At 39.3% G+C, this 12,301-nt stretch overlaps 1 protein-coding gene across 1 annotated transcript in view; it reads right to left on the bottom strand.

The window, feature by feature from the left end:
• rxfp2a (relaxin family peptide receptor 2a) overlaps window positions 1–12,301 on the bottom strand; it is a gene marked incomplete at its 3' end in the record, with an annotated part of 29,248 nt that overhangs the window by 14,297 nt on the left and 2,650 nt on the right. Inside the window, exons 2-7 of the mRNA XM_079283338.1 lie at window positions 10,006–10,149; window positions 5,993–6,076; window positions 5,553–5,658; window positions 2,933–3,004; window positions 1,114–1,185; window positions 306–377 (exon numbers count right to left, since the gene is read on the bottom strand). Coding sequence (XP_079139464.1) covers window positions 306–377; window positions 1,114–1,185; window positions 2,933–3,004; window positions 5,553–5,658; window positions 5,993–6,076; window positions 10,006–10,149 — 550 coding nt within the window. The remainder of the gene's footprint in view (window positions 1–305; window positions 378–1,113; window positions 1,186–2,932; window positions 3,005–5,552; window positions 5,659–5,992; window positions 6,077–10,005; window positions 10,150–12,301) is intronic.

Here is a 12,301-nt window from a genome sequence, read left to right on the forward strand (position 1 = left end):
GATTTGCTTTCAGGACCCTAAACCACTAAATCAAATCTGAAACTAAATTCCAGATGCCTACAAGGATACCCATGTGTGGGTCTATCCACTTTGATAAAATGCAACACAAAACAGAGCATGAGTAGAATAGAATAGATAGAATAGAATAACTCATACCCCATACAGACACATAAAGACTGCCACATAAAATAAAACCTGCCTCCAAATAAGCTAATATAAAACCACAGCGGAGTTCACAACATCATAACTTCCTCATGTGTAGGTGCGTGTGTGTGTGTGTGTGTGTGTGTGTGTTTATTACTCACAGCCACACTAACTGATGGAGATCCCTGAACACACCAGGACTAAGAGAAGATATCAAGTTTTCGTTGAGAAACCTGAGCGACAGAGTGAGGTGAGAAGCAGATTATATCTCAAATATAATGTAATATGTCACGCAAAAATAGTGTTCTCTAGTTTCAGTTCGTCAAATGTGAGGATTTGCTGCTCGTCTTTGTCATACTTCATAGCAAACTGAATATCTTTGGGTTTCGGTGAGATAAAACAAGTTGTGTAAACAAATAACCAGGAGACAAATTGATAATTCAAAAATATGTCCAACTCTAGAACACAGTTACAGATTGCAACATAAAACCTGTAAAACTTCAGTGACAGCTCTGCTTTCTGACCTTAATATACGTTTTGAGTAAATCTGTGCCGTCTCACATTTGCAGTGTCACAGGAGCCTTTTTCTATATCGTCTGAATGAAGAACTGCTCAGTGGAAGATGTTCACCCCATGAATTTAAAGTGTTTGAAAGAGTTTAAACGTTGATAACTATTCTTGCCTCGAGTTCAGGGTTTCATACATTTTTCACTTTTTAATCGCTCTGTTGAAATCCTTGAATTCCAACCTTTATTTTAGGCAAATTGAGTTGATGAATACAACAAACAAAACAAATCAATTTACTATTTCCTGCCCTTTAGTTCTTCATTTGATACCTGATGTAAGAGATGCGCTCATCAAAGACAAATGTAAAGATAAGGGATAAAATGTGAACTGGAAGGACAATAAAATCCATGTCGATATTTCAGGAGAGATTACCGCCATTAATGAAGTGAGGAGGGTACTTACAACTTCTTTAAACTGTGCAGGCCGCTGAAAGCATGTTTGGATATGAACTGGAGGCTGTTGTTTTGTAGAAACCTGGGAACAGAGAGACAAACAAATCATCAGAAACCCTACAGCTCTGACTGTTCATCTCTCTCATGCACATAATCACCATTCACACTCACATTGACTTCATTAGAATGTAAACGAGATTAGAGTAAAATCATCATTATCCTCTGCTGCACTATCATCCATTTCTCTTTTTACACTTCAGTAAGAATGACAGGATAATACTCTCATCGGCATATTCTCCACATCAACTCAGGGGACAGTCGAGTGCAGGGGACAGTCATTTACTCAGATGCAAATTATGACCCTTAAAAACACACCAATAACAAGCCAGCAACTACTGACCTTTGGTCCGTGAACATGTTTGTGAAGGTGTGCGTTCCCTACTAATTAGATTCTGCAGGCGAGAGCAGCTTGATGAAAACTATAATTATAAGTCATTATTAATTTTGGTAATACAGGACAGGAGGACAAAAAGCTCAGATATAGAGGTACTGGACTGGTGGAAATGTTGTGTGCTTGCCTGCTAACCATTACAATTGGTTAGTCTATCTACGGTTTGCCATTTGAGTCTCAGAACTAAACAAATAAATTACATCATTTCTTGGTAACCTATGTTGTGCATCGCGCTATCTTGTTATGGATCTTGACGAACAACAATGCCAGTTTGCGAGTGTATTGCATCATATAGGAAATTAAATCGAATTGTATTCAGCCTGACGGTATAAGAACGTCAAATGTCTTTCGTCCATCATTGCACCTTTTCAGTATTCATCAGTAATTAAGGATACTATTCCAAATTCCCAACAAGACTTTAGTTCTTCACCAACAATAACTTCCTCACCAACGTCTTAAACTGATTAGACACTCTGTATCTGCCTCTTATGGTACCAGGATCGGAGGATGATTGTTTGTAGTGTGAAGTCACAGTCTGGTAAAGTTGTTTTTTTGTCAGAGGTATTAACTCAACTTGATTTCTGAGGCTTTGGTGTGTAGTTCTGGTCAATAACTATTACGTTAAATGTCTTTATGTGTGGGTGAGGGTCTTGCTTTGCAGGTGGCCTGCGCTTACTTAAGTATTTGTCATGTTGATTTGTGAGGCCCGTCTTCCTGTGTTTTCAAAAGTAACATGATGCAACTCACACAGCACCAGAGATGATTCAGAGGGAATAAAAACTGCATCAGCAAAGCGCTCATTTGGCTCTCATACAGCTTATGTAACAATCACAATGTGCGTTTATGTATCATCTTAAAATGATTATTTGAGCAACCACTCGATAAAACTTGGAGACCCCAGAGAGATGTAACGGACCCTCTGGTTGCCTCGTCATCAGTTAACAGCATTACATTATTAAGGCTTTGTCTCACATACTATTGTCAATGCAATATGATGTCATTTATTTAATATAATGGCACCAGCTTGCCTGGTTCAGTCTGCAGAGACATGCCGTAACTTTTACAACAACAGCATGACCACAAATTATTTTTCAAAAAGTACAAATGTCGGAAAGAGATTTACTGTGGCGCAGTGAAATCATGTCTTGCGCAAAGCATTAGTACTGTCAACTCGTCAACGAATCATTCATTCATGTTTTATTTTCTGTTGTGGGAACGTTTTATTGACACCTATACCATAAAGTCTCCTCTAACACATTCTGAGGATGTAGCCACATGTACTATGTTTCCACACCAAATGCAGAAACATAAATAACGAGTAAACCAATCAAAAGTATCTATCGCGAGGATGTGGAAAGCAGCGTAAGAAATGACTCACAGTTTCTCGAGGGAAGAGTATTCTGAGAAAACAAAATCAGACAACACTCGGATCTCATTGCTCCTCAGCGACCTGTAACAAAAGCCATGACATGCCGCAGTTAGAAAAACACAACGCCTGATTCACACAAACAGAGTGCCGATACACTCTGATAGAGACAGGCAGGTGTCTGAAGCACTCGGATTTAAATCATAAAAAACCTTGTTGGGACATAAAAAACACAACTGCTGCCATTTTATCAATTGCTTTTAAAGAGCTGGCATCACATTCCCACATAATAGAAGCGACTTTAGTTGGAGTAAAGACTTGAAAAGGTTAATACAAGAACAGGGACATAAAAGTGGCAGAGCGCACACACACACACACACACACACACACACACACACACACACACACACACACACACACACACACGCGGTTAATATACTACAGATATATTTAGGATGGTTTACAACCTTGTAACCTTTACATCATGATAAGATAGATAGATAGATAGATAGATAGATAGATAGATAGATAGATAGATAGATAGATAGATAGATAGATAGATAGATAGATAGATAGATAGATAGATAGATAGATAGATAGATAGATAGATAGATAGATAGATAGATAGATAGATAGATAGATAGATAGATAGATATGTTACAGCAGCAAGACACACCAAAAAGCAAAGTAACAGAGTAACCAAAATATTAAGTATTAAAAAATGCACAATATATACAACAGAATAACAGAGTATGACAAATTAAATATCAGAATATAGAAACAGAAAATAGGATAACAGAAAATAGGGTATCTACGGGAATACGATTAAGCAACAAACATATAAATGTTAACTAAACTGAGGAGATATCCCTTTGAGGGAATAGGTTCTCATTATTAAGCTTTGAGAGGCATATTAATGAGAACAAGCAAATGTGAACAACAGCAACATCTTAGAAACAAAACTGAAATATCATACAAAGGGCAGGAAGAAAGAACAAAACTCAATAATATCAGCTTGTGATTGTCTTTCAGTTACAAAGTCGACTCTAGACGACCACAACAAGTCTGGAGAGTTTGTTCGTGAGCTCTGGCAGTACAGGCTGATTGGTCAGTGCAGAGAGAACAGGATGTTTGGCTCCTTTCTAAGAAACCAAATGTAAAAGGAATGAATTATTCAATAAACTATCAGGCCTCAAATTACAACGAGTTTTCAGAGGCAGGGAAGCTGAGACTGAGATGAATGCGGGGACGCTGCAGTATATGAACATGTCAAAAACAAAATTGATCCACTCATCCATCGCTGTGACTCTACAGGTGGGTGTCGATAATGATTGACGGATGCATTATGGATTCTCTTGTGGCCAGAGGCTGCTGCTGGAAGATGGACTTTCAACTGCACACACTTATACACACGAAATAAAAGAGAGAAATGAAACAATGAATGCATTGAATGAGAACACTAAATAAGTGATTAAACAAGTTATATAACGAAATAAGATTACTAGCAGGAATGCTGAAACCAAATTAGTTTCTAAATAGTCCTGAAATTGGCAACCAAAATAGGTTTTGCATTTTAATTTGCATTTTAATTGATGAAAGGAGAGAAGCAAGTTGAAATGAATACGGTAGTTTGAGTAGCAGAACAACTGGAAGCTGCTACGCTACTAAAGTTAGCCTGAGGTCACCAGAGCTCAGACAAAGAGAGACATTTTTCACAGCAGACATTTGGCTTTCTATATCGGAGAGCTAAAGATTTAGGAGAGCCGTGCTGGCTCACTGGTTGTAGTTGTGTAAACCACATACTTCTTCTTTCATTGCACCCTCTTGCTCATACATCCGCTGCACAGAGAATTGAGGGTCAGAACAGCCAGAAAAGCGCGCTTGCTTGCACACTGCAAAATGTGGCCGGATGTAGTAGAACATTGTGGTATTTTTGTCAGACTGCATTTGAAATACTATGTATTGGGACAGACTAAATATCTTTCTGGCATACCACATTGGAAGGCTAGTCTGGACATTGGAACATGCAGAAAGTGTCTGCCATGGAAAAGGTCAAAAGCACTTTGTATCTTTGTATCAATCCTCAATTGATACTCAATCAGGTCCATTGAGTGTTGCAGCTGCGGAGACACTGACCAGCAGAGTGTCTGACTTTCTTTAGCAACTGTACTGGGGAAGAATCACTGAATTATACTTGTTTTAAAGTCTAAAGGGCAAAGGAAACTTTGGCAATTGGTTTGGGCTTTTTTCCGTCTTTATAAGCAAAACATTCAATCGCCACATTTAATGAACCACTTACAGTTATGATCTTGGTAATTTCAACTTGATTTGTGTTTTGTGAACAGGATTTAATGTTCTGACCATCAAAGCCTCTACATCTCCCAGAACAGCAACAACAGCATCGTCTACTCTAGCCCATAACAGCTTCTTTAAGGAATGAGGGAGTGAAGACTTCTCACTTTCAACTGGTAGTCACGCACACACACACACACACACACACACACACACACACACACACACACACACACACACACACACACACACACACACACACACACACACACACACACACACACACACACACACACACACACACACACACACACAGTAATTACAATCAGAGGACACTTACAGAGAGGTAACATTTGGAGACAGCAGTGGAACATCCTGCAGGTTGGCCTTCACACACTTCACATCTGTCTGTAAGCAGTCACAAATCTGTGGATACTCCTGCAAGACTATACACACACACACACACACACACACACACACTCATGAATTCTAACTAATGAGGCTTATTACAGAACAATAACAATTGATAGAAGTCGTCCTTTGGGACACAACATGAATCCTTTGGTGGCTATTAAGGTTACAATTCATGATTATTATCCATTATCGAACAACTTCAAAATGCCCGTCACAATTTCCCAGCACCCAACAGTGATTCAATTAACGAGGATTCTCTCATAATGATCCTCATCTCATTAATGTCTGAACACATAAATATACTGTACACACACACATGCTAAAAGTAAATACAATACACAAACGCACACACATACGCACACTTACAGCACTCATTCAGGAAGTACTTGTCCACATCATTGGCATCTTGTAGTGTTTTGCCAATTAAGTCGGCCCATCCGATGTTGTCCCCTGCAAAGCCAGACAAGGAACAATAATTATCTGCACAACACAGACATGTCCATGAACAGCACGTTTCATGGTGGTTGAACGTAATGTGGAAAATTGCATGCAACCACTTCGTTTGATCATAAATGTTGCTGAACGTAATAATATATCATGAGGCTATTGGTATGTCTACTGCTAAATATATATATTACCAAGTTTTGACTAAGCAACTGTCATATATGTCAAAATGAAGCACTCACCACCTCGAGTCACTTTTATGTCTATAACCAAGCAACCTAGCAACGGCAATGAACTGGACTACACACTCATGTTTTAACTGAACAAAAGGGGATTATAACCCATCCATCCTTTATCTTTATCTGCTTATCCTGTTCAGGGTCATGGGGGGACTGGAGCCGATCCCAGCTGACATTGAAGGCGAATGCAGCGCACTCCACTTAAACAGCTAATCACAAATGTCAACTAGAAACTGTAGTATAACAGCAATAATACATTCAAGGCCGTCCTTTACCATCTGATATCGACACTGATCTGACTCAAATCCATCCAGCACTTTGAGATAAAAGGAGCTCTGGCATTGCCTGTGTGTATTACTGTTTAAATATGCCTCAGACTGTCTTTGAGCCATTCTTTGTCCATTGATCATCTGAAACCAGGTCTGCAACTTCTCATTCCCACTGACAGGGTTGTTCACGCCACCTTTCAGAGCACGCTGTAGTGCAAAGGAGCCCCTGGAGGACTGAATGTAACAATCTATAACAGCAGACATATTCACACTTAGATCTACACCCGTGACTAAAATATAAGAGCTCATCTCACTGGAAGGAGCTTGGATTAAAGAACAAGTTGCAGGTGCAGCTGTTAACCAGTCCTGCAGTTTTACAGACGACGGGGAGGGACAGACGGTGGGCAGCTTTTATCAAAAACGTTCAATTAAATGAAGTTCCCCGTGATTTACCGAAATGAAAAAGGCATTCATGTCAAATAACTGTCTACTCCACAGATACGAGTGCATGCTTTCAGACTTTCATACTTTCAAGCTGAATGCTGAACTCTGATGGAGATGTTTGTGTACAGATAGACCAATGGTGGGGCTCAAGTATCTGCCGTTTTGGCCTCTGACTAGATAAGAGAAAGAACAATTCATTGATCTCCATTGACTTGGTATTTCCTCAAGGTGTCTCCTGTCACTTTCGTCTGCTGACGAACAACAGACTATGCCTAAAAGCTACTGTGTGGCAGGAGGCACGAACTTTTCCAACATGGAAAAGAACCAAGAACTAAGTTTTTAGAAGTTGCTGAACTCAAAAACTGAGGATACAGGCAATTAGATGTGAGGCATCAGCAGGAATAATGGAAAACTGTGGGATCCTGACACTCAATACGCCTAACGTTTCGTGTGCAGTAAGCATTTTGTCCAAAAATATCAGTTTGAGGCTAACCATAATCAGTCAGTTTAGCTAAAGCATTTGGACATTATGCAACTTCTGTTATATGTGGATAGTGTTACAACAGAAAGCTATGCAGTTTTATATCTTGCCCAACTATTATCTAATAACAAGCAAGCTAGTCCGACGTGACAATGCGTTGTCAATGAAAAAGAGTGAAATCTGGTCGGGCAACTGAAACAAGCACACGTGTCAAACTCAAGGCCCGTGGGCCGAATCCGGCCCGCCACGGAATTTTATGTGCCCCGCGAATCCGCCAGCAAAAAAATAAATAAAAAGATTTTTTTGTAAAAATAATTAAAAGTTAGACTTGAAAATAAAAGTATCCCCATGGTCGAAATTGTGCGATAGAAAGTTGAAATCATGAGATAGAAAGTTGAAATTATGAGATAGCATGTTGTCTGTGTACCGACATTAAAACCATCACAACAGGTGGACAGGAGAGGCAACAGCCCGAAAAGAGGTTTTCCAACAATTGAAAAAGATCGACAAATAATCCCAAAATGTCCACGAAGAGAACAATTGATGCAGAGGGAAGAAAATGTAATGAAAGATGGGAAAACAAATACATGTTTGTGCTTCAAGGAGAGAAACGGGTCTGTCTTCTGTGTTATGAGGCGTGTCGGTGATGAAGGATACAATTCACGACGGCATTTTGACACCACACACGGAGCTAAATTTAGCCTCCAAGAAAAACATCAAACTGTCCAAGAATTAAAAGGCAGACTGCAATCACAGCAGAATATATTTACACAGCTACAGCCCAGTGCATGCTGAAGGTATGTGAGCAGAGCTCCGGCCAGATACAGACTTTTACAAATGTCAGTTTGTGAAGAAACACCATCGCAGACCGAGTTCATGAACTAGCAGCAATCTACGAGCAGGTACTTGTGTTTTTAATTAGCTGTTGATGAAACACAGACAACACGGATACATCATCTATCCGTGTTCATCAGACCTGACTCTCAGTGAGTAGCTCTTGGATGTAGCTGCCATGCACAGGACGACGGCAGGGAGGAACATTAGTGATGCAGAGAGGTGACACAAACAGCTTTGATAGAGGAATGTGGGTTTCTTAACCCTCAATTAAAATGATGTATGTTACAATAACAGAAATGTGTTTAAATATCATTTTTGATTTATATACCTGCATGTACAATATTTGTACACTTGAATAAACAATAATCCAATGCAGAGAGAGTTATTTAACAACATGTTAGGGAGAAGTTAGTTATACAGTCTTACAGTTACAACCGGCCCTTTGAGGGCGACCGTGATGCTGATGTGGCCCAGAGTGGAAATGAGTTTGACACTCCTGATCTAGACAGTTAGTTAAACTGTAGAGGATGACGACGGGGAGGAGGTTTGTCCAGCGGTTCATCCAGATGACCACGGAGCCGGAGACGTTACAGGAGAGCAAGGCACCAGTTGGTCTGGAAGCCTGTCTGTTTTCTTGTTACGATAGTAAGAGAACCGCGTTTGCTCTCAAAAAATTGTTGCACACATCACATGAAGTATTGCTCGAATTAACTTACAATATGTGGTCGCATGAAAATGACTTTCAATGCGCTGGCTCAAACTATTTAATGGAATATTTCAACATACAATATCAAAATGAAGGCATGTGGAGTATTATGATCATGAGGTTACTGTTGCCTTTCAAATCCCGGGGAACTGGCATTTCTGATTAATACTGAGCCAAGTGAAAATATGAAACTTTTTCCTTTCATGCTCGGCTGAATCTAGCAAGACACAATGTCTGTTGTGAGCATATGCTGAGTGGATAATGACTGCATGCTGACGCCTTTCAATAATAAACACGCATCCTCAATTCATAATCTTCTTTAACATTTAAGATGGGAGCTATTTGGAAAACTTAAAATTATTACTTGATCACCTTACCGGCTCCCTTGCAAATGACAGTACAATAATAATGAAAATTGAATTAACTTTATTTATATATGTATTAACTTTATTTATTAATGAAAGGCAATAATATCAATAACAGACAGCTCAGTGAGATACGATTGAAATAAATAAAATACTAAAATAATTTAGTAAAATCAACAAATAAAAATAAAGCAGAAATACAACGACATCACATAAAAATGTCGATAAAAATGTGTTTTAAGAATTGATTGAATGATGTAAAAGTATCAACTCTCTTCCAATTATGCACATATGTTCGTGCTGATCCATAATACATCTGCTGGAAAGAACCGAGGCCACAACATGGTTGAGACTCAAAACTTATTTGAGGCGGCAATTATATTTTGAACCTTCATCCTTTGCCCTGCACTGTGACGATCTCTACTTTTGGAGCCGTAATGACGTTAGACAAATATAAATTGCTGCCAGAATGACTTGTAGGATGATCTCTCCGTCTTTCACTTGTGTGGATGCACAACATCGAACTTGCCCACATTGTGAACAGGTACATTTGTCGTATGAAGCTGCTGTGACTTTATATACACACACACTTACCACAGTGCTGCTCGTCAGCGCCATTGGGGCAGTCTTTGTGTCCGTTACACTGCAAAGCCTGTGGGAGGCACTCACTTATGTTCCCACAAGGGAACTGGCCGAGGGGACATCTAGCGTCTACTTCCAGCCTGCTGGCCAGCAGCGCTGAGGGAGAAATCCAGGAAAGAGAGTGAGATTACATTGACTAGTCTCAAAATTAGCACCAAATTTCAACTGTCAACATTTTTCTTTCTCCTGAAATATCAAGGGAAAGAGTCACTTGGCAAAAAAAAAAAAAAAAGTCGAATTATCAACAGATGTTAATGGCAGGCAGTTGAAATGAAAGGATTTTTAGACCGATAGTTAACAGTGAAGCTGCTGCTATAATCCATCAAAGCAGTCATGTCTTGAAACCAAGACACTTCACCTTTTTCACTCCTACTGCACTATTACTGTCACCTCTGCGCCACCATTTAACCCTCGACCCATATTGTTGATGCATGCGAAGCTTGCAAACGAGGGTGACTGAACAGATGATTGATTTATCTCAAAATTATTTCAGGTTTCATTTCAAAAGCTTTGTTATTTAAGACCAAAATACGAGTTCGTCACCAGACATTTAAGCTGTCATAAAGACTTATTTTGGCCGTTCACTTACTCAAGCCTGTCATGTCTCTGGCGTGAAAAAAAAAAGCCAGGAAGAAATCGGTCATTGATGCCTGCCAGATAAAATAAGCACACTACCGGTACTCACATCTGCAATACTGCACATGAAGTATTTCTCTTTTCTTCCTGAAACCCAATATAACAGACCTAAAAAGCTCTTTCTTGTCAGCAAACAACATGTTGTAAATGAGCTGTTTTGTAGCGATATCACAAAGGGAAATAAAAGTATTAGATGCTGAAATGAAAGAGGAACGAGAAGATCAAAGGTTTGTTGGTTGACATGCTTAATTTGTTTTTAATATCTTTGTACACTATGACCTGGTTATGTCACTGGAGTATGATGATTATAATTATTTGTATTGTGATATTAGGGAGGAAGAGCTGATTCACAATGTAATTCAGAGCATTTTATATTCCCATAGAGGTACTCACTGTCACGTCTTCTCTTTTTATAAATCCCAACCTCTGTGTGGAAAATGCACATCTTTCAGCACAGTTAAAGCTGCCATCTTTGCATGATTGACAGGTGAGGGACACACACAGTATTTGGTTTGTGGCTGGTGTAAGCATTAGTGTTTCATGAGGAAATTTTGGTGAATTATTTCTCATGTCACGTGAGAATAGAGGATTTCAGAGGTGGTCATTAAATAATATTTCCTTCAGTCAATTATTGAATTGCATTTATGACAACTGCTTACTGGGGGAAAGTCCTGTAAAAACACTTAACCTTAAAAATCAATCGCATAACAGGATTTAAATGAGTCACCCATTTTAAAATTGTGGCAACACCGCGCTATCAGACGTTGGAATAAAGATCATGGTTTTATCGAATCAACACTACAATTGAGGAGGACAATTATAGAGGTCGTCAAAGCAGGGCTTCGCCTCACCCATTGAGAAAGCGTGAACGAGATTTGAGAGGGCTCTTGTTCCTGCTGGCATCACGGTGAGGAAGAAAAACCAGACTTTATCCAGAACAGACATGTGTGAAGAGTAAATATACAATTGGATGAATGGGAGACTCATGGTGTGAAAAGCAAAAATCCATTACAGCAATATTTAAGTAAGCAATGTTCTGTCTTTCATGTTTCTGGGAAGTCGCAACATCCAAATCAAACGCTTTGGAAAAACGACATTCTAACACACACGTTGAGTCACACAGCAAGTTTAACAACTAACTGTCCCGATTGTCTTGGCACAGCATTGCATTCACAGTGTAACCTTTGAATCCATTCGCATGAACACACACTCAAATTCAGAACCATTTGAGATTAGACCTGAGCTGTGCCTGCAGGACTATAAAGCTATAAGAAGAGGCTCTGCGGTGCAGAACAAAGAAAGAAGTGCGGCATTCTCTCCTCAGCATGAACTACACATGAACTATCTCCGAAAACAGTGTCCCTCTTTCAGCTGCTGTTGTTGGCTGTTGAGAAGTGATTTATTGTTCATCTTTTTAATAAACAAAATGGAAGTCAAGAGGGCACGTGCAAACACATACTACATAATTTATTAACTCGTAGAATTGAACAAACCTATTAATATTAAGGCATTTTAAGACCGTACTTGTCAACTTCATTTTCTTAAGTGCCCATTTCGGCATAGTGATTGAAAGTACAATGCAAACTACTTTGTGGGCATTTAGACAACATAA

The sequence above is a fragment of the Melanostigma gelatinosum genome, assembly GCF_949748355.1.
Source record: "Melanostigma gelatinosum genome assembly, chromosome: 14".
Lineage (NCBI taxonomy): Eukaryota > Metazoa > Chordata > Actinopteri > Perciformes > Zoarcidae > Melanostigma > Melanostigma gelatinosum.